The 26419-nt window shown below is 40.2% G+C and overlaps 1 protein-coding gene across 2 annotated transcripts in view; it reads right to left on the reverse strand.

Moving 5' to 3' along the window:
- Positions 1–2939: 2939 nt before the first annotated feature.
- Positions 2940–26419, reverse strand: part of RBL1 (RB transcriptional corepressor like 1) — a 77832-nt gene continuing 54352 nt past the window's right edge. For both annotated transcript variants that reach the window (XM_024200845.2, XM_024200846.2), the window contains exons 16-22: positions 24740–24957; positions 21608–21784; positions 19082–19153; positions 18812–18902; positions 5346–5512; positions 4561–4725; positions 2940–4263 (exon numbers count right to left, since the gene is read on the reverse strand). In XM_024200845.2, the coding sequence (XP_024056613.1) occupies positions 4093–4263; positions 4561–4725; positions 5346–5512; positions 18812–18902; positions 19082–19153; positions 21608–21784; positions 24740–24957 (1061 nt within the window). In that variant the 3' untranslated portion in view covers positions 2940–4092. The remainder of the gene's footprint in view (positions 4264–4560; positions 4726–5345; positions 5513–18811; positions 18903–19081; positions 19154–21607; positions 21785–24739; positions 24958–26419) is intronic.

Here is a 26419-nt window from a genome sequence, read left to right on the forward strand (position 1 = left end):
TCTGTATTCACCAGGAGTTGGTGAAAGGAAGGAGGGGGGAAGGGTCAATTTCTCCTTGTTTTAAGATCCAAGGGGTTTGGATCTGTATTCACCAGGGAATTGGTGAGAGGTTTCTAAAAGCTTCCCAGGGTAGGGAATGGTGGCAGCGGACCAGAACTAAGCTGGTAGTTAAGCTTAGAAGTCCTCATGCAGGCCCCCACTCTTGTACCCTAAAGTTCAAAGTGGGGATACAGCCTTGACAGCGTCTAACTCAGGCTTTGTGAAGTGCAATGTTGTTCCTGTGATTTTTTAAGTGCCTAAAAGTTAGGAATTGTGATGCCTACCATGGCAATGCCTAAGTCCCTTTGTGAATTTGGGCCTAAATACTCAAGGTATGACAGCCAAAGTATTGTCATGGATCAGAAACTGGCTACAAGACAGAAAACAAGTAGGAAGAAATAGTCAATTTTCATCATGGCAGAAGGTTAACAGCAGCTGCTTCAAAGGTCTGTACTAGGCTATTCAATATATTTACTAACAATATGGAAGAGGATGGCCACATTTGCAGACAACAAAATTATTTGGGCTAGTCAAGACTGGAGAGGGCTGTGAAGAGCTTCACCAAGATCTAACTAAGCCAAGTGAATGGGCAGCACAATGGGAGATTAAATTCAAATCTGATGCCAAGTAATGCACATTGTAGGGAATAACTGGAACCTCTTATACACCTTATAGGATGTTCTAAATTAACTATCAGCTCAGTAAGAGACCTGGTCTGCTTAATGAAAACCTCTCTAAGCCACAGCAATCAACAGCAAACAAAATGTGAGGATGTATAAGGAATGAGAGACTACTAGTATGGTACACCTCACCTGGAATGTGTTCAGTTCAGTATTAAATGCCGTATCCGTATAGAAACTGAATCCTGATAGTTTTGTCATCTCTCTCATATTGTTGAGAATGACTCTTGAGGAAGCTTGTGTGTAGTACATGTGACAATTCCACTGAGCAATATTTTAAGGATCAAGATAAATTCTTTTTACTCTAGTAACTTGATAGTTGTTGGAAAGGAAATTAAGCAAAATAATATGCTTGGCTTTTGTGTGTTGGGGGGAAAAATCTGACAGTAAAATGAATTTAAAGAGTTCTCAGAACTTAAACACTGCAGCCTTTTCTCATTTCTTATTCCCTGCTGCCATCTATTTGGCATTATTTTACTCACTGGCCCTGTCTACACAAGGAAATTGATCTGTGATTGACAGATGTCAATCATAGCACCCAGGGTTTTAATTGCTGAAGTAGATAAAGCCAATTTAAGCATAACACTACTTACAGAAAGCATGATTCAAAGGTAAATTTCCTAGTATATGCAGGCCACTGAAAACTATAGGAATTTTTTTAAAATTTTAACATTTCACCTTTTTACTATTGTCTTAAACTTAGTTCCTCTCTGCCACTCAGGCAGGAGCATTATACTTGCTCTTTGAGATGGTACATTTATTGAATGAAGTACAAGCAATCTGGAAAAATATGGAAGGAAAATCTGGGGAGATAACTGCATACAGAGGAATATGAACATTTACCTATTTGTCACAGAGATATAATTAGACTCTGGAAAGCAGGCATAAATTACTACAGACAAACAATGTCAGTCATCACACAGTTTTAAAGAACTTTTTATTGTAAAATACATATTTACAAATGAAGGCACTTTTAATCCATAACAAAACTTTAAAACCTAACAGCTTGGCAAACTGTTCAAGTCCAAAATTTACTCTGCTCTATCAACATTAGCATCTATTCTGGGTCAAATTTATTATGAAAAGGAATTAAAAATCCAACTGTAATACTTTAAGTTTTAATAAAATACACTAAACCTAATCATAACTAACAAATTTCAGCACCATTATTTTAATTCAAGATTAGAGAAACTGAAACAGTCTGCAGGGCATACCTCTTAAGAAATAAAGTAGGTTTACACATGATGAGAAATTAAAACCAAGTTACTAAATTGTTCCATCATCCAATACTGTTAAGTGATCTTTACTGTCCGACAGTCCATCCTAGCCTAGTTTTATTGAGGAATATAACCCCTCATGCAGTGATTCAAGCACAATTGGCTCCATTTATGTGAAGTCTAATTCAAGATCTCTTTCCACAACAAGGTAGATTTTCCAGGGCTGTGCTCAGGACCATGATTACCCATGCACAAATGCATCTTGTCAGTAACTAAAAACTGGAAGTTGGTATGTTTTTTTTTTTTTTCAAACATTCACATCACATACTTAAAAGGAGTTAACTGTAATCTGCGCTAAGATTAGTATATCTTTTGTTACGCCACTTTATAACATTGCAGTCTTCATTCTCAAAACTTTCAAAAGGCAAAACACATTTTTCAGAGCAGTCAAAACAATGGCAGCCTTCAAAAAGTTAATTTGTTATCAAAACCTTGGGGGACTTGTGAACTTTCCCTTCATTGCTGATTACCAAGATGAATATGTAAACCAAAGCGCTCTCCTTTATAATCAATTTCAATCCACCAGATTTCCAGTTCCTTCCACTGAAAATTATGATGTATCAGATCCTGGAGCACTCAATAATCAAGCTAATAAAAGCTAAGTAAAAGAGTCAGAGCTCTAGAAAAGAGTTGTCCATTAAAAAGACAGTTAAAGTTTGTAAGTATAAGATGCTTATAGCAACTTTGAACAGAAAAGTATAACACAGAATTACCTTATGGCTCTAAGCTTTAAAAAAAATCACAACTGTTAAAATTAGACTACTGCTTATAAACAGTATTATATAAACATTAAGTTTTCCTCATCTTGATAAAACAATCCTATCAAAATTCTTTCTAACATTTAAGATGTAAGAATTTTGCTGGAATTTTACACATTGCCATTGGAACAAAGCTAAAGCTACATGTCTGTAATAGCTACCCCCCCCCCCTCCAAAAAAAAAGTACAAACATGCCTCATCTGTTTGGGCTTACATTCTGTGTAGATACTACACAACATAGGAGAGTACACTTGTCAGAAAAAAATATAAGAATCCTAAAGAAAAGAAATTTTAAGTTCATTAAATGAATCATCACACATTTGCTACAGCAGTAACTGATGGCCAAAGCCCAGACCTGTTTAACCATTATTGATACACGCTAGCCTTTTTCAGTTAAGATACAGTATCTATGAATATTTAGTGCTGCAGAGGCGATGTGCAGAAGGAAGGAGTGCTTCAGAGCTGTCTCCAGTGGCAGAATTCACTGCTCTGGAGGAAGCTGAATTCAGAAGAGGCTCCCAGAAACATCTCCCTAACACTCTAGAATAAGTGCGCTTTCAATTTAGGCCTTTGCAGTTGTACTTGCTGATTTCTCTCCCAAACCATAAGAAACATACTTAATCCATGTCACAACATTCACTTTAGTTCACATCCTGAAAGTAGGTGGAGAATAGCATTTTACCAGTTATACTCAGCTATAAAAGCCAAAAATTAACCCTGTTCAAATCACATCATCAAGTCTTTGATAAAAGGTGACTTTTTTCACGTAATACAGAATGCAGAACCAAGAACAGATGGGTTTATCTAACCCTTAATGTAGTAAAACAAACAAGTTGTCTCCTGATCTGTCCACATTAAAGTAATGCATAAGATTCTATAATCTTCATGTAAAAACAAAAAGGCGCTTGAGGTGTTTCCCCGCAAACAGAGCCCCAAATGCTGAGTATAGTGATTGCCCCTGCTGCTTTCCTACATCCAGTCAATTCAATTTCAGAAACAGAACCACTGAAAGTAGGAGCTGGCCCTCATGCTCAAAGCAGAACCGCTAAACTAGAAGATTAGAGGTGAATATCTGACATGGCTCAAAGAACCATTTCAACATGCTAATCAGCAGATAGATTCATAGCACGTCTGACAGCAATAAAGTTAATGTGATCCTAGCCTCTAATTCCCCACAGTTCAGTCCTTAACACTTCCTTTTTGCATTCCTACTGAAGTCAGGTGACAGTACAATTTTACACATTAATTAGTAAACTGCCTGCACACACCACAGCTGGAAAACGGAAAAATTGTTTCCCAGGTGTGATGAATTCTGGAGGCTTCAGTCCCTTGTAGATGTTAGTGATTTGCTCTTTCACTGACAACATCCTGAAGACGTTTTAGTAAGACATCATCATTTTCCTGGCAGAGTCGTTTTGCTGGAGACTCACTGTCACTGTCAATTGTAATTGCTCGCTTCTTACTCCTGTGTTCACCTTGTTTTATCATATTGTTGATGTCCTTCAAACTCTGTCAATAAGAGGAGATTTAAAATTAAAAACAAATATTCAAGCCACTATAATTACTCAATATGACTCTCAGTTTTCAACATGGTCCGAAAAAAGTATTCCTACTCTGGACAGATGTAGCACCTTCCATCTGAGAAGCACTGAGTGTTTTATCCTTTACTTCAGGAACTGCAAGACCAGTTTGAAGAAAGTCTTCACAGCACTCTCTTATGAAAAACCCCAAAGCCAGTCAGAAATTTGGAAGAGGGAGAAATCTTTAAGCTTTGCAATCACTAAAGGTCTTATGTGAATGTCTTACCTTAGAAGGGCTCCCATTAAACTTGTATAGTAGAGCAGTCTGAGGCGTCAGGCAGGCACCATTCTTGTGTGGTGAAACATAAACAGAGTGTTGCTGGGATATCCGCCGAGGAGACACTGGCTGCTGTTTAATGTAGGGGAACGGGGAAAGTGGAGGCGCTTCCATCTTAAAGAAAAAATGGCACACACAGTTTGTCTGTAGGAATTTACCAGAAGGACATTAAAGAATTAACTTCACAAATAAATGAAATGCACATCCATTTTTATCAGTGTGTCCTTTTGGGCCTTCTGTTCCAGGTTACAATTACATTCTAATATTCCAATTCAGTATTCAGCCTGGCAATCACAAAAGAAACTTTATTATTTTTCAACTGTTTCACATAGATGAACTGAGGGGCACTTAAATGCCATTCAGTTTCTCATATTAATATGGCACTCACTCATCAGTTTCTACTCCATTTCAATGGATAGCCTGTTAGCAGGACAGACATGCAATCTTGCTGCTGTAGTATGTTATAGCCCAGAACTATGATTATTTTATTTATGCAACCATGTAGAAACAAACACAATCAGATGATGAGGTGGATCCATTTCATGTTGAGTGTCAGAGGATGGGTTTAGAGGTGAGACATATACAAGCCTACACAGTTTATGATCTACAGGGCAATGATAGCAACAGTCTGAGTTTTTAAAAGATGACATTTTATGTTTAAAGGGCAATAAAACTGCCACTAAGCATCCATGCACACTATTAGACATATTCAAAATTAGAATTATTTTACTTACTACATGATCCTGGTTTGTGACATCGTACTTGAGTGCAAATGATTTTACTCTTCCTACATAGACTGCATTGTAAAATTTTATCAGATCTCCTCTCTCCTCCTTTCCCAATTCACTTGAGTTCTCTGGTGTTGATCTTACAAGTGAAAGAGACACTTTCCCAGGAGAGTCTATCACAGTAGGGGAAAAAAAAAAAAGTCAGATTTAAAACCCTTAATGTCAGCAATCTAAATTAGATTTTTAAGATACAAGCTAATACACAATCAGTCACACTCTATATAAAGATTCCACTTATAAAGAGTTAAAATGATTAAGAGAAGGTTACTCACCTGGTGCAGTAATGGAGGTTCTTCGAGATGGTTATCCTTGTGGATGCTCCACTTTAGGTGTCTATGCGCCCTAGCTTGTAATTGGAGATTTGTGGTAGCAGTTTCTGGTTGGGTCACGCACGTGCCGCTCCAGGCGGTTACATAGCGCTGCACGACCAACCATTCCTTGGTTCCTTCTCTACTGCAGAGAATCTATGTGAAACTCCAAAGTAGAGGGAAGGAGTAAGGGTAGTGGAGCACACACAGGGACAACCATCTCAAAGAACCTCAGTTCCTGCACTGAGTAATCTCTTCTTCACGGAGTGTCCCTGGGCGTGCTCCACTTTAGGTGACTGTTGAGCAGTGCCCCTCAGTGGAAGAGAGGGGCTTCGGAGTTGTGTTATTGAAGGTGGATAACACAAGTCCAAAGCGAGCGTCCGATGCTGACTGTTGCTCTATAGCAGGGGTCGGCAACCTTTCAGAAGTGGTGTGCCGAGTCTTCATTTATTTACTCTAATTTAAGGTTTCGCACGCCAGTAATACCTTTTAACATTTTTAGAAGGTCTCTTTCTATAAGTCTATAATATATAACTAAACTATTGTTGTATGTAAAGTAAATAAGGTTTTTAAAATGTTTAAGAAGCTTCAATTAAATTAAAATGCAGAGACCCCCGGACCAGTGGCCAGGATCAGGGCAGCGTGCCACTGAAAATCAGCTTGCGTGCTGCCTTCGGCACGCGTGCCATAGGTTGCCTACCCCTGCTCTATAGCATAGTATTTCGTGCATATGTGGGTGTGACAGGTTCCCCCCCTTCCGGGGTGCCACCTGGGACTGGGGTACCACTGAGCCTGCCTGACCCACCAGCCTGGGCTTCCTTTCACCCTGTAATGCTGTGACAAGCTGCAGACACGCTCCTGGTCTCACATGTTCACCAGCACAGAAGTAGGGACACACCCAGCTGCAGAAACACACAGACACTGAAATTAGCTCTGCCTGTGAAGGCTCAGTTAAGGAATTGCCCAGTACTCAAGTGCACATCCCCTCTCTAGGGGATAAACCCAAAATTATACTGTCTTGCGCTGCACAGAGAACTGTACAGTGTAAGCTCATGAAATTCGCCCCCTCCCTCAACGTGGAGAGGGATATACCCAACTTTCTGCCCCAAGTAAGGATTTTTACACACACTGGTTTTAAATAAAACAAAAGTAAGTTTATTAACTACACAAGATAAATTAAGTGATTATAAGGGCTAGCAAACAGATCAAAGCAGATTACCTGGCAAATAAAACCAACACTCAATCTAAGCTTATAAGCAGCAAATTCTCACCCTAAATGTTGTTCTAGACAGATTGTAGAGATTCTTGAAGGCAAGCTGCCCTTGCTTGCTGCTTAAAACGCCAGATATTCCATCCTCTAGCCTGGGCTCAAGCTCTTCCCCCCCAGCTTAGTCTCTTTGCTTCTCAGGTGTTTCAAGCAGCCTTCTTTCTTAGGTGGGCGTTAGTGAAGAACGACCCACGATGATGTCACTCTCCTATCTTAAATAGTTTTTGCATATGGTGGGGATCCTTTGTTTCCCAGCGATCCCCACCTCCAGTCAGTAGGAAAATACTAGTATTATCATGAATCCAACACCAGGTGACTTGGTCACATGACCCTACAGTCATAACTCAGAGGCTGTTTGTAACGTCCCCAGGAAGGCTTCTCTGTGGGTGATTAGCATCTTCTAAGACCTATTGTTCTCCCTAGTGGCCCTTCCCAGCGAGACGCCTAGAAGGATTGCATTCTGCCTGGTGGGCATTCCCCAGGTGTAAACATATTTGTAATAGATGCAGAGACAATATTCTTTACTTCAGATACAAAAATGATACATGCATACAAATAGGATAATCATATTTAGTAAATCATAACCTTTCCAATGATATCTCACATGACCCATCTTGCATAAAACATATCTTAATTATGCCATAATCATATCATAACCATATCTCTATGAAGAAAATGGAGTATAATGCCACAGTGGTCTGATGCCCAAGTTACTGCTCTGCAAATGTTGATAATGGGGACATTGTTGAGAAAAGCTACGGATGCTGAAAATGCTCTGGTATAGTGTATGTGGATGCCCATTGGGGCTTATAAAGGAAGTTTTTGATAACAAAGGTGGATGCATCCTGATATCCACTTGGATAGTCTATGCTTTGAGATGGTTTTTCCCATTGAACATTGTATTATAGACACAAATAGTTTTGGTAACTTTCTTAATGTTTTTATTCTTTCAATGTAGAAAGCTGATGCTCTTCTAATGTCCAGTGTATGGAGTGATGCCTCTCTTTCTTCTGCATGTGGTTTTGGAAAAAACATAGGTGAGTAAATGGCCTGATTCAGATGAAAGGGGGAAGCAACCTTGGGTAGGAATTTGGGGTGTGGTCTTAAGATAACTTTGTCTTTAAATAAAGTTGTGTATGGGGGGGGGGGGTGTCATTAGGGCACCTAGTTCCTTCATCCATCTGGCGGATGTGATGGCGATGAGGAAAGCCACCTTCTTAGATAGGTGGAGTAGTGAGCAGGTGGCAAGCGGCTCAAATGGTTTTCCTATTAGTCTGTGTAAGATGAGGTTGAGCTACCACGTAGAAGGTGGGTTTCTTATTTCTGGGTAAATGTTCTCAATGCCCTTGAGGAAACGTTTAGTTGTTGGGAGGGCGAATATGGTGACCCCATCCACCTTTTCATGGAAAGCTGTGATCACCACCAAGTGTACCTTGATGGAAATTGTGGACAGCCCGTTTTTATATGTAATCCAGTACCCTTGGTAAAGGGGAGGATGTGATAAGATCTGTTTATCTTGGCACCAATTGCTGAACCGTTTCCACTTATGCATATATGCGTCTTCCTTGTGCTCGTTCTATGGCAGTTCATTAGTATGTCTTTTGCTTCCGCCGAACAGGGTGTCTCAACTCCTCTCTGCCATGGAGAAAAGCCAGGCCTTGTGGTGGAGTATTGCGAGGTTGGGATGGTGGACATGCCCCGCATTTTGTGAGAAGAGGTGAGGTATCAGGGGAAGGGTTTGAGGCGAGCATACCGCTATCTTTAACAGGTACGGAAATCATGTTTGTCTGGGCCATGTAGGTGCTATTAGAATGACTCTGGATTTGTCCCTCGATCTTGGGTATGAGCCAGTTTAGGAGTGGGGTCAGGGGGAATGCATATGTTAACGATGCATCCCATTTGATGAGGAGAGCATCGCCTAAGGAATGGTGTCCCAGTTCTGCTTTGGAGCAATATTGTGGGCACTTGGTGTTCTGTGCTGTTGCAAAGAGGTCTATGGTAGGGAATCCCCATAGTTTGAATATCGTATGTAAAATTCTGGGATCCATCTCCCATTCATGACTGTGACAACTCTGTGCTTAGCGCATCTGCTGTTGTGTTTTGACATCTCGGAAGATAGGATGCTGATAGGCTGATGTTGTTGCTGATGCACCAATTCCAGAGCTGCATTGCCTCTGTCCATAGGGAGTGTGACTGTGCCCCCCCCTTCGCGGTTTATGTAAAACATGCACACTATATGGTCTGTGAGGATCCTGATGGCTTTGTTTATGATTATAGGTAGAAAGTGGTTGCATGCGTTACGGACTGCCCTTATCTCCAGCAAGTTTATGTGCATGTTGGACTCCAATGGGAACCATTGGCCTTGGATTGTGTTGTTGAGTAGATGCACTCCCCAACCTATTAGGGAGGCATCCGTAGTGAATGTCATTGTTGCGGTCCTTTGTAGAAATGTGACTCCTGTTCAGACATTCTTGGGTTGTGTCCACCATTTTAGGGAGTCTTTTACCCTTTGTGGCATTGTAAGACATCTGCTTAGGCTGTGCCTGTGTGGCATGTACACTGTTTGAAGCAGGCCTGCAGGCATCTCACGTGAAGTCTGGTGTGACTGACAACAAATGTCATTGCTGACACATGTCCCAGTAGTTGTACACTCGTTCTGGCAGATGTTTGTGGGCTGTCCATTACCATCTAAATTAAATCGACAAGTGTGATGAAGTGTTGCTGAGGTAGTGTTGCTGTTGAACAGTCTAAACAAGCTCCTATGAATTCCAATTTCTGGACATGAATCAATGTGGGCTTTTGTGCATTATCTGTAACGCATACCTCATGAAAAGGGTTATTGTACTCTGCGAGGCACTCATTGCTTCTTGTTATGTTGGTGCCCTTATGAAGCAATCGTCCAAATATGGAAATATCAAGACTCTGTATCTGCAGACGTGTGCTGCCACCACCACTAAAACTTTGGAGAAAACCGTTGGGGTGGTCAACCAGCCAAAGGATAGTACTTTGTATTAGAAGTGTTGTTTCCCTAGGGTGAACCTCAGGAATCTTCTGTGTGATGGATGAATGGTAATGTGGAAATACACGTCCTGCAGGTCGAGGGTCGAGAATCAGTCCCCCTTTTCTAATGCTGGAATTATGGTTTGTTAGTGTCACCACTTTGAAATCTTGGTTTTTACAAATTTGTTGAGTTTCCTTAGACCCAAGATGAGTCTCCATCCGCCTGTCTTTTTCTATGTGAGAAAATATTTTGAATAGAAACCTTTCCCTCTGTGCTGCGTTGGTACAGGTTCCACAGCGCCTAGATGAAGGAGATGGTTTACTTCCTGTTGCAGCAGTGACTTGTGAGAGGGGTCCCTGAAGAGGGACAGAGAGGGAGGGTGGGTAGGTGGGATGGAGATAAAGGGGATGGAGTAACCAGTTTGGATAATTTCCAAAACTCACCTGTCTGTAGTGATATTGAGCCAGACTCGGGTGAAACGGTGACAAGTAATTTCGGAATGGTCAGGAAATAATCTCTGTTTCCAGCGTTAGAATGTGCAGTTATCTCGTGCGCTTGACCACCCCTTCAAAATTGCGGTCTCGTGGTGGATGTTGGGACATCGAAGGTTGGTTTTGATTTTGTTGATGTCTGGTTTGCCTTTGCTTGCAGTGTTGGTCATACTGCCTGTGTGTTTGTGCATATGGCAGTGATCAGAATCTCTGGGTATATCTGCCCTGTTTCTTTTTATTTGCAAGTGTATAGATGCCCAGGGATTTTAATGTTGATCTTGAGGGTGTGGAGGGACTCATCCATTTTGGCTGCAAATAATTTTGGAACTTTCAAGGGTAGGTCCTCGACTGTTGACTGGACCTCCCTGGAGAACCCAGAGAGATGAAGCCATAATGCACGGCGCATGACCACAGATGTTGCAATGGTTTGTGCGGCCGTGTCTGCGGACTCAAGTGAGGCTTGCAGGGCTGTGCTGGCGATGAGATAGCCTTCAGTGATATTAGCTTTAAATTGTTTTGTTTTGTTTTTTTATCTTCAGGTAAACCATCAATAAATTCTGACATTTTTGAAAAGATGGTGTGTGTGTATTTAGACAGTAGAGCCTCATAATTTGCTATGCAGAACTAAAGTGTTCCAGATGAATAAGCCTTGTGGCCAAAGAGGTCTAACCTTTTCCAATCTCTGTCACACAGGGTTGTTGTAGAGTGGTGTTGCTTTCCCCTCTCGTTTACAGCCTTCTCCACTAGTGAGTTTGATGTGGGGTGTGTAAATAAGAACTCCGCTCCTTTAGGTAGCACATAGTATTTCGTGTCTGATCTTTTGCAAGATGGGGGTGCTGTTGCTTATCTTTCTCAGATGGTTTTGGCAGGTTCCATAATGGCATCGTTGATTGGTAATGCTATCTTCGCTGAGGGATATGACTGAAGTATGTCTAGTACTTTATGCTGTGATTCAGGTACCTGTTCTAGAGAAATGTCCAAGGACTCTGCCACCCTTTTGAAGAGTTCCTGAAATGCCTTGAAGTCATCCCCTGTGGTGGGGGGTTTATAGTTTAATCTGGTGACAAAGATGAGAGGTTCGCAGGTGGCAAGGCTTCCTGGTCAGATATGTCCTCTGTTTCCTCAGTCAAATCCTCTTGTATTTCTGAGGGTGCTGGGATAAGTGGTGATGGAGATTGTGGAGTTCTCAATCTTGGTGGGCTAGAGGGCCTGCAATGTTGAGCCCTGTACATTGCCCATGGATCCCAGTAGGGCCAGTTTGGTGGGATTGGCATGGAGGATGGCGCCTATACCAGACACATGCTTCTGCAGATGAGTGGTACTCTGGTAGGTGGGATGGTCCGGGTTTGGGTGAGGAGTGATGAGGTGTATATCTCACTCCTTCATCCTTGTCTTCATTGTCACTAGACGGAGGAGGAGCTGACTTAGTTGGAGTAGTCAGGCGGCTTGGTACTGATCAAGATGGAGTGCCATCAGTACTAAGGAGCAGATATTCCGGTGTTGAGGAGACCAATAGGTCTTCATGTCTCAGGAATTGATGTGGAACTGTGAGCATTGTGAGCATTGCTGGTGGTACAGGAGTGAGAGTTGTGCTGTGCTGCGCTGCGTAGGTACCACAAGTGGCGCCACTGTGCCACTCGCCTTTTCGGCTCCATGGGTACCGAGATGGAGGGTTTCACTTTGCTCTGTGAGCCTCTGTTTGAGCTTGCGCGCATAGGGTCTTTCGCTCTCTGGGAACTCTCGGTACCAGAAGGTGCTGATGTCTCGCAATCCGACGTGCTTAGTACCGAGATCGACTTTGCAGTCGGGGATCACTTTTTCTTGGCCGATTTCTGGTGCAGTGAAGTCTGGGACTGCTTTTTGGTAGCCTTTTTGGATAAAGGCTCTTTCGTAGGCACTGCAGGGGCAGGACCTCTGTCAGAGGCTGCGAATGGTGAACGTTGGTCCTGAGATGTCCTGGACTCATGGTCCGAGGCCAGTCTGAGGGATTTCTCCATCATAAGGAGTTTAAGTTGGAGATCCCTAGCTTTTCTTGCTCTGGCCATGAGGTTACGGCAACGTGGACCAATGTTCCCTCTAATTTTTTCCATCCATTTGCGGAAGAAATTTTGTTACATGCACCAAATTATCAAGGTAATGTGCGGATGTGTGCCACCAGTAGAAACAAAAAACCTAAATGTAATATATATTTTTAAAAAAGTTACCATAGGGATAATTACTTCAGCCAGGACAGGTTAGGCATTTTAGAACTCACTACTCAAAGAATTAAATTTAAGCATAACAGAGAAATAAAAATTATGAAATGCATAGACCAGTCAAAAAACTCAAATAACACTTTGAAAGAATTAAATTACAGAGAATATATGTGCATTGCAGGAAGTATCAAGTAACAACAACAAGTACGTGTTGGGAGGGGAGTGTGAAAGACAAGAGACATGCATTGCCCCTTTAAGTACATTCACAGCCTGGCAGGACTCCCCAGTGGACGGCAGCTGCCCTGGGGCATCATTCAGGTAATCAATATTGCTAACTCTAATGCTATATGGTGCTTTTCCTTAAAGCCCCAGTGTGTATACACGGGCACAGGAAGATGATATTGAGGAAGAAGTGTCCCCTTGAATTCTGAGAGAAGTGGAGCAGCTTCCTCTGAGTTATAGTCAGGGGACTAAAACTTAAAGTATCTGTACGCCCAAAGTGTGGAGTCCTGGCTGACAGCTCTGATATGGAGCTGCGCGCGCCAGGGTGGATAATCAGGAAGACTCGATATAATCATGGATTTCAACATAAAAGTGCATTCTTGTTGGTTGTTATAACCTTAATACATATTCTTCACAACTCAGAGATAGATGTAGGTTTCATTTTTAGAAGGTACACACTATACATTTTTTAAGTGATTTATTTTGAAAACTTTTCAGATTAGTTTTACAGCTATATCAGCAAATGAATGATTGTTTAATTATATTTCATTTACCAAAGGTAATTGAAGCAGATATTTATGAAGTCATTGGGAGGTGATCTATCTCCAATTCAACAGGTTAATCATTAATATTTGGAGGATTTTCTTGCCATGCTGTATTAGGAGGAGAACATCACCAGACAAACATTTAAATTGTTCTATTTAACTAAAACAACAATGTTATGTATTCTGGATTTTTTTCTTCAACAGCAAACATATAATATTTTAACAAAACAAGCATATTAATTTTTGAATTTAGTTAAACATTAAAGTTTTTTAAAATCAGGTTTGTTTTTGTTAAAATTGTTTTGAACTAAAATAGTTAAATGAAATATTAAAAAAAAAAACTTAAAAAAAAATAACAGCCACCATTTTTGCTGTTAACAAGCATGTTATCTCTGGAGACACAAATCCACAGTTTGAGAACTGCAAAACTAAGCATCTCTGATGGTATCTTCTAGACTGAGCACTGATTCCCATTGGGTAGATAGAAAGATTAACCTAAATAATCTATACAGAAGCCCCTGGAACCCTTTAAGATTGGGTCCCTAATCCATGAACTATTGGAACTCATTTACAAAACTTTTCTTAAACATTACATGAATATATTGTCTCATACTATAGAATTAGAATTTACAATCCCTATTCCATGATGAGATATCTTTGAGCTATAATGTAGCTATCTTTAGATAAAATGCTTTTTGAGGAAAGAACCTATCAAAAAAATCCAATTTTTATTTTATTTTTTTAAAAATATAATTGATTTTTATCTACCCTGCTGCACGCTGATAGAGAAGTCAGGCCATTGCTCCCAGACCGCATTCCTCACTGAAAGGGGCCTTTTTTTCTTTTTCTTATTGTACAGAAGACCTAGCCCTCTCTCTCCACCAGAGGCAACTTTGTGGAGGTTACTGTCATTCTAGTGTTTACACATCAATTTACAGTGTTATGACTCTATATTCACAATGGAAAAAGATAGAAACTCAGGGATTGTTTTAATTAAAGCGCAGAATTTCAGTTGATGGCAAAATGCAGCCCAAATGGTGGAGCCTCACTAAACCCCTGAGCGCTACTGTTTCTTTTTAGCCCTATGATTTGCTGCTGTATGTTGCCCTTTTAAGTAGATTGGCACTCAAAGCAGACATAGCAGCAGCAGCCACCAGCAAGCTCCCACTGTCCCACTCCTGACCCTATCATGCCCCCACCCCCGCCCCGCAGAGATAAGGTACGGGGGTGGGGGGAGGGGAACATCCTGACATCAGCACCCCTCTTCCCACTGCTCTGCATAGCAAGCAGCAGGCTCCTGGGAATAGCTCCAAGGCAGATGGCAGGAGCAGCACAGCAGTGGGAAACCTGAAGTGTGCAGCACTTGTTAGCTTGCTGGGCAGCCGCCTGGTCGTGCAGCTTTGAGGGAACTTAGATGTGGACACTTTTGAGGAATGTGTCTTGCCGACACAGCGGACACACTGTGCGAGTCCATCAGAGACAGGGATTGACAGTCTGCAAGTCAGGCAGCGTTTGAAGCCCGGTGATCCGGGCATGTCGGAGAGAGTCTGTCTCAAACAAGAAGGGAGCAGTAACTCTGTGGGAGCCAAAACTTATTTGCCTACGGAGGGGAATAAGGGTAGAAAAGCAAAAAAAAAAAAATAATTTTTTTTTTAAAAATAAAATAAAGTAAGTATAAAGGGCAAACTATCTAACTACTGAGTATACAGTGAAGTCGCATCATAGGCGCATTTAACTTACGCGATTTTAACTATACGCGCTCAGCAAAACAAAACAAAAGAGAGAAAAATAACAATTTAAATACTGTACCTGTAGTGTGGGCGATTCTGCCCGCCATTCCACTCAATGAGCGTTTGACTATACGCGATTTTCGCCTTACGCGCTGACTTCAGAACCTAACCCCCGCGTAAGATGCGACTCCCCTGTACTACCAACTATAAACTATCTTACCTAAAGGCTAATCTTATCTAAAGTTAAATGAGGGTGCTGCTGATTGCTCCGACTCAAGCCAAAGGCGGTAGAGAAGGAATTGAGGGACAGTGCGAGACAGCGACAGAGCATGCATGACACAACCAGGCACTGCTACCACAAATCTCTGATTACAAGCGCAGGGTGCATAGACACCTAAAGTGGAGCACCCACAGTGACACTCCTTGAAGAAGAACAAGGTTACAAGATTGTTATAGATATGAGTAGTGTGAATTACAAATGGTTATAAGCACATTAGCAGAAGGTGTTGAACAATCTATTGACCTGTTGTACTCTGTAACAGGCTACAACAATATTTTTTTTTTTAAACCACCATTCACCATTTATCAAATCCTTATCAACTATTTATAAATGGAACCTTAAAATAGAAGGTGTGACCACACTGCCTTTCCCACAAACATGTTATTTCTTCTTTTAATAAAGAGTTACAATTCTTCTGAACGACAGGGGAAAGACCGGCTTGCTTAGACACACATTTATATTGCTGAGGCTTCAGTTCAGAGACAGCAATAATAAAGCTACCATTGACCAAGACCACTCTTTTTATGGTGCTCAGAATCGCAAGGTTGTGATAAAGATCTGCTTTAACTACTGTAGCACACACCATGTTTTATGAAAACCCATGACAGACTATACAATTTGTGAAGCCTGATTTAACTGCCAACCTTTAGTTAAAAGGCACATTTATACTGGATTAATTGGCAGAGTAAGGCTCAATACTTGACTCATGCCTCCACTGTAAAAAAAAAAAAAAGATTCTGGAATATTGTACATTATGCATACAACGTGACAGTCAGTGGAAACTGTGGTAGCTACACAGCAAGCCTGGTTACTGCAACTGTTCTACCACTTTCTAACTCCAAAATTAACTTGGATCACAGCTGAATACAGTCTTCTAATAGAAGTAATTTTAATCTCTAAATTGTTTGCTAAAAAAAACTCTTTTCATGGAAGTAATTGGATGCAAGCCAAGCACCTTAATAAAGCACAAACCTAGGGTCTGATACTAAAACACCTTATGCCGGAACAGGAGTGAGTATGAAAACTGGAGTCAGGACAAACAAGCTCCATTCCCCGCTCTACCACTAACCTGCTTTGTGACACGTGGGAAGTCACGACTTCTCTTCCCATCAACAGGGGGTTAAGAGTTAACTAAAGCTAATATTAGATAAAAGGCACTGAAGTGGTGATTTAAGTGAAAAATTAGTTCATGTGCACTTGGACAGAAATACTGTCACATGGTTTGCAAACTGGCTAAAAGCTCAAACAACTCTCATGGCTTAGCACCTCTTGGTTGGCTGATGTCAGAAAAAGGGCATTTGAACTTACTGTTAACAATTCAAGTTTGCTGGTCTGATATTGGAGGAAGACTGGGTGGATAAAAACCAGTATTTAAAAAAACAAACATTAAAAAAGACAAATCAATTTTATAAAAATTTTAAATACATTTTTCTTTTTAAAAATAAATCTATTTGAAATCAAATTTGAAACTATGATAACCTATATTAAAGCCCAAACTTCCTATAATCTATTCAAATAATATTCAAGCAGTAAGTTTGCTGCCAAGGTTTTAAAGAAAGCCAAACGCCCTTATCTGATGAAAGTCACTGGCTAAGCTCCTGGAACCAGAGCATGCTGAAGTGTTAAACCAGCTTTGCACATCAGTAGCCTCCTTCTGTAGGTGCAGAGAAATTATTTTCTTAATTTCTGTTTATTCAAACTAATCCAGTTCAATGATTAGTTCATTCAGAGTTCAGAAACTGATTGGGAGTTGAAAAAAAAGAAGGAAAGCTTGTTTTCCTCTTCCAATATATAACTACAAATGAGGTGTACGAGAATGAGATCTACTAGTTCTAAGATCTTGAAGGACATAGTAACTAGAAGCAATCAGTTCAATGCTAACTATAGATAATACTTCCTCTGTTTAATAAACCAGTTAGCTTTAAATACAAAACATGTTTTGATAAATATTTTTCTTCTTATGTGTCCAACACTTTAAGGTAGGTTACGTTTATTAAGAAAACATTTTTAAAATGGTGTTTTTGTGCACTTTAATTGAATTCCAGTTTCCATCCAAATGCAACTTGACACACATGACAAACGAAAAAATCTAATCTAATAAAGAAATGCATCATTCACCATTTTCTAACAATAAAAAAGTAAAACTTAAGAATCTGAATAAATGTATATTAAGCTAAATAACTGCTTAAATAAGTGTGTATAAATATAGCATATCCTCCTGGTGAGTAAAAAGTACCATCAAATATAGAGTAAAGGCTATATTTAGTTGCAAATCAACATGTTTTAATGGAAATCAACCTTTCTTTAGGAAAGCAATTATAAAGTACAAATACAAAACAAGACTCAAATCGATTATTTAAATCAAGATTTCCTGCTTACTGATTTAAATCATTTTGATTTAAATTAATCCACCATAGGGGCAAGAGAACCAAGGTCACTGACTCAGCATCTCTAACTTGCTGGGCTAATGTCAAGACACTGATCTCTTTGAAATTACTGGTCAACAGCTGTAGTATGCTATTCTCATGTAAAGACACAGACTTCTATGAGGTAACTCTAGCTTGCTGAGCTGATGTCGAGAGCGACAATCCTCAGAGGTCAGTGGTTCAACATCTCTCACTGACAAGATAACAGAGACCCCAAGATGATTATATGGGGTATAGACAAACTAAGCATAACTTTTCTGGATAAATTAGACTGCTGTTGATCACTTTATGATTTGTAATGGTTAATGCCTTATTTTGATCAACTGTGTAGCAGCAGAAACAAATTTACATACCACCGTTCCGAAAAATCTATCTTGGATCTTGGGGAAAGAAAAATGGTTTACGGAAAAAAAAGACATTTACCCACACTTTTCGCAAAAATCGAAACAGACATACTAAAGCAAAGACTCCTATCTACGTAAGGGCAATAAGTGTTTCAATGCAAGAGCTCCTCATTGAATCAAACCAATCTACCTTCTGACATTTTAAAAAGATGTTTCGAATCAGTCTTTAGAATATGCCATCACTCACTCTCTTTCCACTTATTAAGTGTTGTCTCAAGAGACCTGCAATTATATAGAATCATCATCAGCTGCTCATTTAAAAAAAAATTACTGTTCAACCAACCTAATTTAAAAATAGGGATTCTTAAAGATGTGAAGTTCTATCCTATTTGTTCTGATTGTGAAATGCATTTCCCATGTCCTAGCCTACACAGCATCTATCAGTGTCTGTCTCCTTATTTCAATACTGTTGCTTTTTAATCAGTTTATGATAAAATTAAATGTTTCCTCTTTGCTATTCTAATGGCTTTTATACTACACATTAGTTCTTTTAAATCCATTTGAATATTATTTTAAAACAGCAGGCTAACTTTATGAACTTACCACCACCTGTCATCTCCACATCTTGGGTTAAATTTGTATTTTCTGATGTGACCTCTTTGGGACTATTTTTCAACAAAACACTCCTGTAAACCTGCAATACGTGGGGGAAAATGCAGTTGTCAAGTAACACAAGAAACTCAAACTTAGATTAAATCTCAGTTCTCAGGTTAAATGCATGTAACATTCATTCTCCAATATTAGTATGAGCCCACTTAAAAGAGAGCTTGTATCAAACATTTATCTATAGGTAAGACAATGTTATTTACTCACATTGCTGTTTGCTTGTGGCTGGTTTCTGTAGCTTTTCATTATGTCCTGAAAAGTTCTTTCCTCTTTGGTCACCTGGAAAAGAAAAAACCCAAGAGGAACTACTTGAGACAAAACATAACAACTATGATAGTTATTTATCAGAGGGGTAGCCGTGTTAGTCTGGATCTGTAAAAAGCGACAAAGAATCCTGTGGCACCTTATAGACTAACAGACGTATTGGAGCATAAGCTTTCATGGGTGAATACGAAGTGGGTATTCACCCACGAAAGCTTATGCTCCAAAACGTCTGTTAGTCTATAAGGTGCCACAGGACTCTTTGTCGCTTTTTATGATTATTATATTACAGCACATAAGTACTTATGCTTGTTTAAAAGGGAATTTTTCCAGAGTTTTCTTTATCTCATTTAGTCTGAAAAAAGTAACGAAGCTAAGAAAAGTAAATGATTCATAGATTCATAGATTCTAGGACTGGAAGGGACCTCGAGAGGTCATCGAGTCCAGTCCCCTGCCCGCATGGCAGGACCAAATACTGTCTAGACCATTCCTGATAGATATTTATATCAGAGTAGGAATAACTCACGTATTTTTTCTGGCCTACAAAAAGGTGATCTTCAGTTTAATGACCAGCCCGCTCCACCTTTCCTTTCCATGACAGAGAAAGGGAAAACTATGCCACATTCAAGAACTCTTAGTATGTTGAAAGACTTTGGGGTTATGTAGGGCTTCACAGTAGTGGAAACAGAAGGCAGCACACCCTGAGCCTTCACTTTCCAGCCCACACACAATACGACTTCTAAATAGGGGAGGATGGGAAAGCAGATCCTACAAGAAATTAGCCTTACTTCAGCAGGGGAGAAAAAGATGAACATGTTTAATTCCAACATGCTTTATTCTTATATAGCTCAATTTGTGTAGTTTTGCTGTGATGTTGCGTATTTCAAGAATATGCTTTGTACATTTGATTTCAAATCCATACTGTACATTTTTCATGAGCATTACATATGGCTTGAACTTATACATTAAAAAATGTAGTTCTGATATCTGAATATGACAACATGAGGAGAATAGTTTTTAGTTAACAATTCCTGCTGCTCATCTGCACTTGTAAAATTACTGCTCACTTAAGCTGAAGCTTAAAAATTACTTCTTCCCCTTTCCCTCAGAAGCTACCCCTGAATTGGAAAAGAGAACAATTATTAAGTCTTAGTGGGTAAGTAAAAATTTTAGTGATATTTGAAAATTGGATTTCTTATCCTTTGTTACTGGTATCTTCCTTATTTTCTGGAACGGGATGCAAGGTTACAGGGACACACATGTTCAGCTCTGTTTCAAGGTAAACAACATGTATCACCAATTTTAATAGCAAATGATCAACACTTTTGCAATGGAACTACAAGAAAAATGTATCAAGGTCCACTTGCTACAGTTGGGCTGTCAGGTCTCATTGCACTGGCGGCAACACTTCAGAGAAAAGCAGGAATCATGCAGCTGGCACACTTACTCAGTAAGACAAGGGAACACAGAGATCATTCAATGGTGGTATTTTTCTGCAAACCTTGTAAAACTAATCTAAGATTTAAGGATTGCTTACAATTACTAAAAGTAAAAGCAAGTAATTGTATTCCATGGCAGCTACATTCCACAGGTAATACCTTTTCTCATTTTGTCTTTCCTATTAAGGCTCACTGGGCAAGTCAATTTAATATTCTCATCCCATTCAGCACAATGGAGTCCTGGTCCATGACTATGGCTCCCAGGTGCTACAGTAATGCAAATAATTACATTGGCACCTTGCCTAGTTTGAGTTCTGTTTTGTTTTATTTTTTTCACCTGAGTTTGCATCAGTCAGAAGATTACAAAACTCCCATTTGTGTGATAAGTTGGGCTGTTTATAGCACCTCAAAACATAATGTGAAAAGCTTGCATATCTCTTTTTATTTCTTAGCAAAACATTGTATTGCTAAGATAGATTCTTAGCTAGGTTCCTCAACCTTAATATCCTGTGTATGCAACTGCTAGAAGAATTATTTTTTGAATTGAATTGAAAAAAGTGAAGTGTGGATATATAAAGTAAATTATTCCATGGAGGTGCAAGCCCCAGCAGCCTGTTAGTTAGTGCTCTGCATAACTACATAGATGCACTAGACTATTTCTAGTCATAGTCTCTCACTTCATAGACCAGCAGGGGTGCAGGCAGAGCACCAGAGATAAGCAACGTGAGGCAATCCCTTCTGGAGACAGAATATAACTATATTCTTTCTAGCTGACAATGGAACAGTGTGAATGAGCTCAAAAAAAGGAGTGCCATCCAGTCCTGAGTCAAAAGGGTTGTTGATATAGGACCTTGAGGGAGGATACGTAAAGGAAAGGAAAAGAAGACTTCAGGGCTTCATCAACATCCTGGAAGCACCTCCCCTCCCCAGTAAGATATCAAGAGTAAAGCAATTGTATAGTAGATTTTCAGTTTATTTTATTAGTTGCTGGAAATAGCTTAAGATATAATACTTCCTAAAACCTATACGTTACCTTTGCCATAATGTAAAAGGCACAAAGGAGGAGCTGATCCAAATGTCTGTCTTTCATTAGATCAGTGCAATGAACTAATGTGAACTCAAAACATGTCCATATCTTCCTGCGCAACTCAATGGAAACGTCCAGTTTTAAGCACAAATCACGCAAGCGCACACTTGCCAGATGATACACCTGGGAGGGAAAACAGCACAACAGAGAGTGAAGTCAACGGAATCTTGAAATCTAGTTTTATCACAATTGTGAGTCTTAAAACAACAAAGAATGCCAGCAATTAAAGGGAAGAATTCCAGAAAGCAATTTTTTTTTTTTTTTACCTGTACATGTTTCTGCATGTCAGAAACAACAATTTGAGATGGATGGACTGTATGTACTCCAACTCTATGATTGTAAAGCTAGATAAGTGCTGCTACCTGTCAGTTTAGCACCTTTTGGATCCCAATTCCAGCTCTTTGTTTTCTAGTGCCAGACAAATCCTCCACAGCATCAAACACAAACGTTCAAAATGTTAAAGCAAGGAAAACAACAAATCAGAATCCTACTTAACAAAATACCATTTGCTTAACCAGAAGCAATTTGCCTTCATGACACAGAAGAGATGTCTAGCTCCCACTCCACTAGTTTTCTTGTCTCTTAGCAACTAGAAACTAGAATAGAAAACTTCCATTTCTATATTTGAAACTCAAATATCTACAGGTAAAACCCTACTTTCTGCATGTTCAAATTCATAAGTCCAGAATTGACAGGATCTATGCAGCAATCCCTTCATATAGAGCACCAAATTCGAGTGTGGCTAAAAATGAGAATCCATCAACTAAAAGCTACTCTAATAAAAAGTGCTAAATGCACCAAAGTTGCCATCCTACCAATCTCTGCAAGGGGTTCTGCATGGGAGAATGTACTCAAAAACTGAGTTGTCGTCTCTGCCTTACAGGCTTCAGAAATACAAAGTTTGATCCAGCTGGCCAGTTTAATTTGACAAGCATTGTACCTGAACTACTCCACCTACCTGACCACATACCTTGGGACCCCTCCAGATGAACAGGAAGTTTGAAGAGGTCATGTACTTTACTTACACCCAAGGAGAGTCTTGGATTAACCTACACAGTATTTATCAGGTTTCTTTTTAAAAACACCTAATTCAGATGAAAACCTGAGATGACCTTGACAAGTGCAGCATGATTAACATTCTTTCATTAACTTTAGAAGTTCTTTCCCCCCACTATGAGAACTAAGAACACAAAGACATTTATGTCTGGAAGTAAAAGGAGTAGACTAAAAGTTCCACAAGACAGGCAGAAGAGAAGAATACCCTTTTGTGCACAAGAGTTTGAGTTTGTATAACCTGTAACCAAAAGGTTAAAACTCCCTTAAAGACGGGGTTTCATTAGAAGCTTGGATTTTAGCTTTCCTAGCAACAGGGAAGAGTAGTTTTGCTTATTATATAATTTTCCAAGCACACAGTGAAAGCAGATAAAGATGCATAAAACCACTGTATGATTGAAAATGAAGCTTGCATGTTGGTGGGACATTACTTTGGACCAACTTAATTCTCAGCCCTCTTCAGACATGAGGCGGGGATAGCAGCTGTTTGATTGAAAGCAGAGAACCAAACTCCATTCTGCCTGTGAGATCCTAAGAGAAATCAGAATCTCTAAGAATAAGTTTTATTTTCTCTCTCTGTAACAAAGCACTCCAATGAATGAATCCCTCACTGCTAGTGTTGCTGGCTGAAACTATGGCCACCAGGAATACAATTAAATAAAGAAGCTAGAAAACTCCAACAGGGAAGCATACAAATAGTGCAGGTACTATGATTTAAGTTTTTGGAAGGCAGATTAAGACTGATCTAATCAGGTATACTCAGCGGGTTTGCTCATGTTTATGTATAAAGAAATCTCCCCTCACCTTGTCTCTCTCTAAAATGGAAAAGCAAGAGAAAGGCAGCAAAACTCCTATAAGTTATGCATGCTTATTCATCCCTTAAATTCTTTCCTTCCTCTGGTAAGCAAGCATGTTATTCCTCTTTCTGAATACTGTCCCAGAGGGCTTAACTATCCAACATAGCTTTGTGAAGCCCCACATAAGCAGCCAATTCTGGACGGGTTGGTGGGTCCAGGAAACAGATGTTACTTCCAATAGAAGAGATGACAGAACGGGATTTTCAGAGACAGGAGAAGCTGAAACAAGAGTGTGTGTCTGAACACTGATCAGTTACAGGAGGACAGTCTTCTTTTTAGCATGTCCAATCCATGCATCTGAGAGAGGGATGATGAAAGTTTTCCAAGTCCTAGTTCAAAACCCATTAGAAGAGAAAGAGCTCAGAGAGATTTAGAAGAGAAAACACCCTCAAGGCTTATCTATATTACACGCGGGATCGACGGGCAGCGATCGATCCAGTGGGGGTCGATTTATCGTGTCTAGTCTAGATGTGATAAAGTGACCGCCGAGCACTCTCCCGTCGACTCCGGTACTCCAGCCATCAACTTACTGCAGTGAAGACACCACAGTAAGTAGATCTAAGTATGTCGACTTGAACTACGTTATTCACGTAGCTGAAGTTGCGTAACTTAGATTGACACCCCTCCCAGTGTAGACCAGGCCTTATTTGAGGCCTTACTCCAGCCTACAGGGTCTATTTGAGGCCTTACTCCAGCCTACAGGGTCTATGTGCATTATCTCCTCTCTCTGAGAATTTCTGGCAAAGCACTAAGGAGTTGGAGCTAGTACAGCTATCTGCACCCTCAGCAGAGCTGGGAGGCAACAAGAGCAGGAATAAGGAACCAAAAAGCACCAACAATTTGTGGCTAGCTATTGGAGATGTTGCCTGTCAACCAAGGAGATCAGAGAACAACCCATCTGGCCCTAATTAGTGGATCTGAAAAGCAATTTTTTAGTAATAGGATTTAAAAGCATTTTCCGGCACAGGTGGTTTTATTAGTGACAAAGGAAAAGTAACTGAACAACACAGGAGTATAATGGAACAGTTAGAGAGACAGACAAGTTTAAATATAACCAAGCATTAACAAAACAGAGCACTTGGTCAATAAAAGATTACCTCACCCACCTTGTCTCTCTAAAAGAGAGAAAGACATTTAATACAAAGCAACTCTTAGGCAAGATATTTACCTTTCTGTAAAACAGTGCCAGGGAGCCAGTTTTCTTTGGTTTGCTTCCTGCTGACTGATGTGCTTCCTGTGCTTGATTCATACGGGAATGGTTTGGAGATGCATCAATTAAAGCTTGAGCAGTGAGAGGTACTTGTCCATGACTCTCCACTTTAGACTGCTGAGATAAATTCACTGAAATGGGAATCAAGGTGATCCCTCCAGTGTCGTTTGCAATACCTGAAGACATATAGAAACACATTATTTTGCAGCCAAGCTGCATAGTTTAATTGCAAATATAATCATAATTCACAGAAACAGTTAATGTTAAGATTGTTCTGCAGTGTTTGATGTCAAAGGAACCCTTGTTTCCCGGGCAGTGCGTTCATAAAGGAACTTTATCGTACTCCTGAAAATACTTAATGGGAGGGACACTGTAAATGTGAAAGATCCCACTTCCGTCTAAAAGTATTGTTGGTACAAAATTTACTAGAAACATTAAATATTCCTATGACTGAAAGCTAGCAACATCTTTCTTATTTTTTTCCAGTTTACTTTGTGCATAGTCAGTTTCACTGTTTCCCCCGTTATCAGTTTCTCTCTCAAGCGTCAAAGGGGAGAGAAAGAACATAAATGTTTTTAAATCAATTTCAGAAAAAACCCTAAGACCTACTGTTTAATTAGAACATGTAATCGATCAGAAACAAATATTCTGAAATTGACACATTTACAATAACCTAGAGCGGACTGTCCCTTTACCAAAAGTTACTTACTGTAACTGTGGTTCTTCGAAATGTGATGCAGACATGTATTCTAGTTAGGTGTGTGCACTCCCAGTGCACTGGAGCCTGCGACTTTTGCTAGCAGTACCTGTAGAGGGGCAGTGCTTGTCTCTTATGGCCCCTCCCCTGGCTATATGAGGTGGTGTCGCCTCCACCCCACTCAATTCCTTCATAACGAAATCCCATGAGAGGAGACTCCGATGCAGAGGGTGACAGAGGGAGGGTCATGGAATACATGTTCGCATCATACCTTGAAGAACCACAGTTACAGTAACTGTTTCTTCTTCGAGTAGATGCAGATGTGTATTCCAGTTAGGTGACTCATAAGCACTACCGCGATCTGTAGGCAGGGCTCAGAGTTTACTGGAATAGGGATCACAGGACCGTCCTTCTGAGGCCTGCATCTGCTCAGGAAGATGCAGTAATAGCATAATGATCCATAATCGTACATATAGACGACCAAGTGGCCGCTCTCCAAAAGTCCAGTAAGGAAACGTCACTGAGGAATGCTATCAATGTCGCTTGCACCCTTGTGGAGTGAGCCTGTATCCGCTGAGGAGGCATAGCCAAAGTTATCTCACATAGTCTTGATATAGGATGTTATCCATCTAGAGGTGGTCTGTGCAGAGACTGCTTGCCCTTCATGCAGTCTGCATATGACACTAGCAGGCAAGATGAAGCACAAAATGGCTTAGTCCTGTCCAGATAAAAGGCTATATATGGCCTGACATCCACGGTATGGAGTCGATGTTTCTCCAGGGAAGCGTGTGGCTTAGGAAAAAACACGGGTAACTGCTTGGAAGCGGTAGGTCAGCAGGAACACCCTTTACCTCATGGAATCTAACGGGTCTAATGAACTCAATTTTTATTTAATTTTTTGAATGGGAACCATGCACTGGTCTACAATTTTTGAGAAGTCG

Source organism: Terrapene carolina, unplaced genomic scaffold (assembly GCF_002925995.2).
Source record: "Terrapene carolina triunguis isolate 2854851 unplaced genomic scaffold, T_m_triunguis-2.0 Scaffold233, whole genome shotgun sequence".
NCBI classification, from domain to species: domain Eukaryota; kingdom Metazoa; phylum Chordata; order Testudines; family Emydidae; genus Terrapene; species Terrapene triunguis.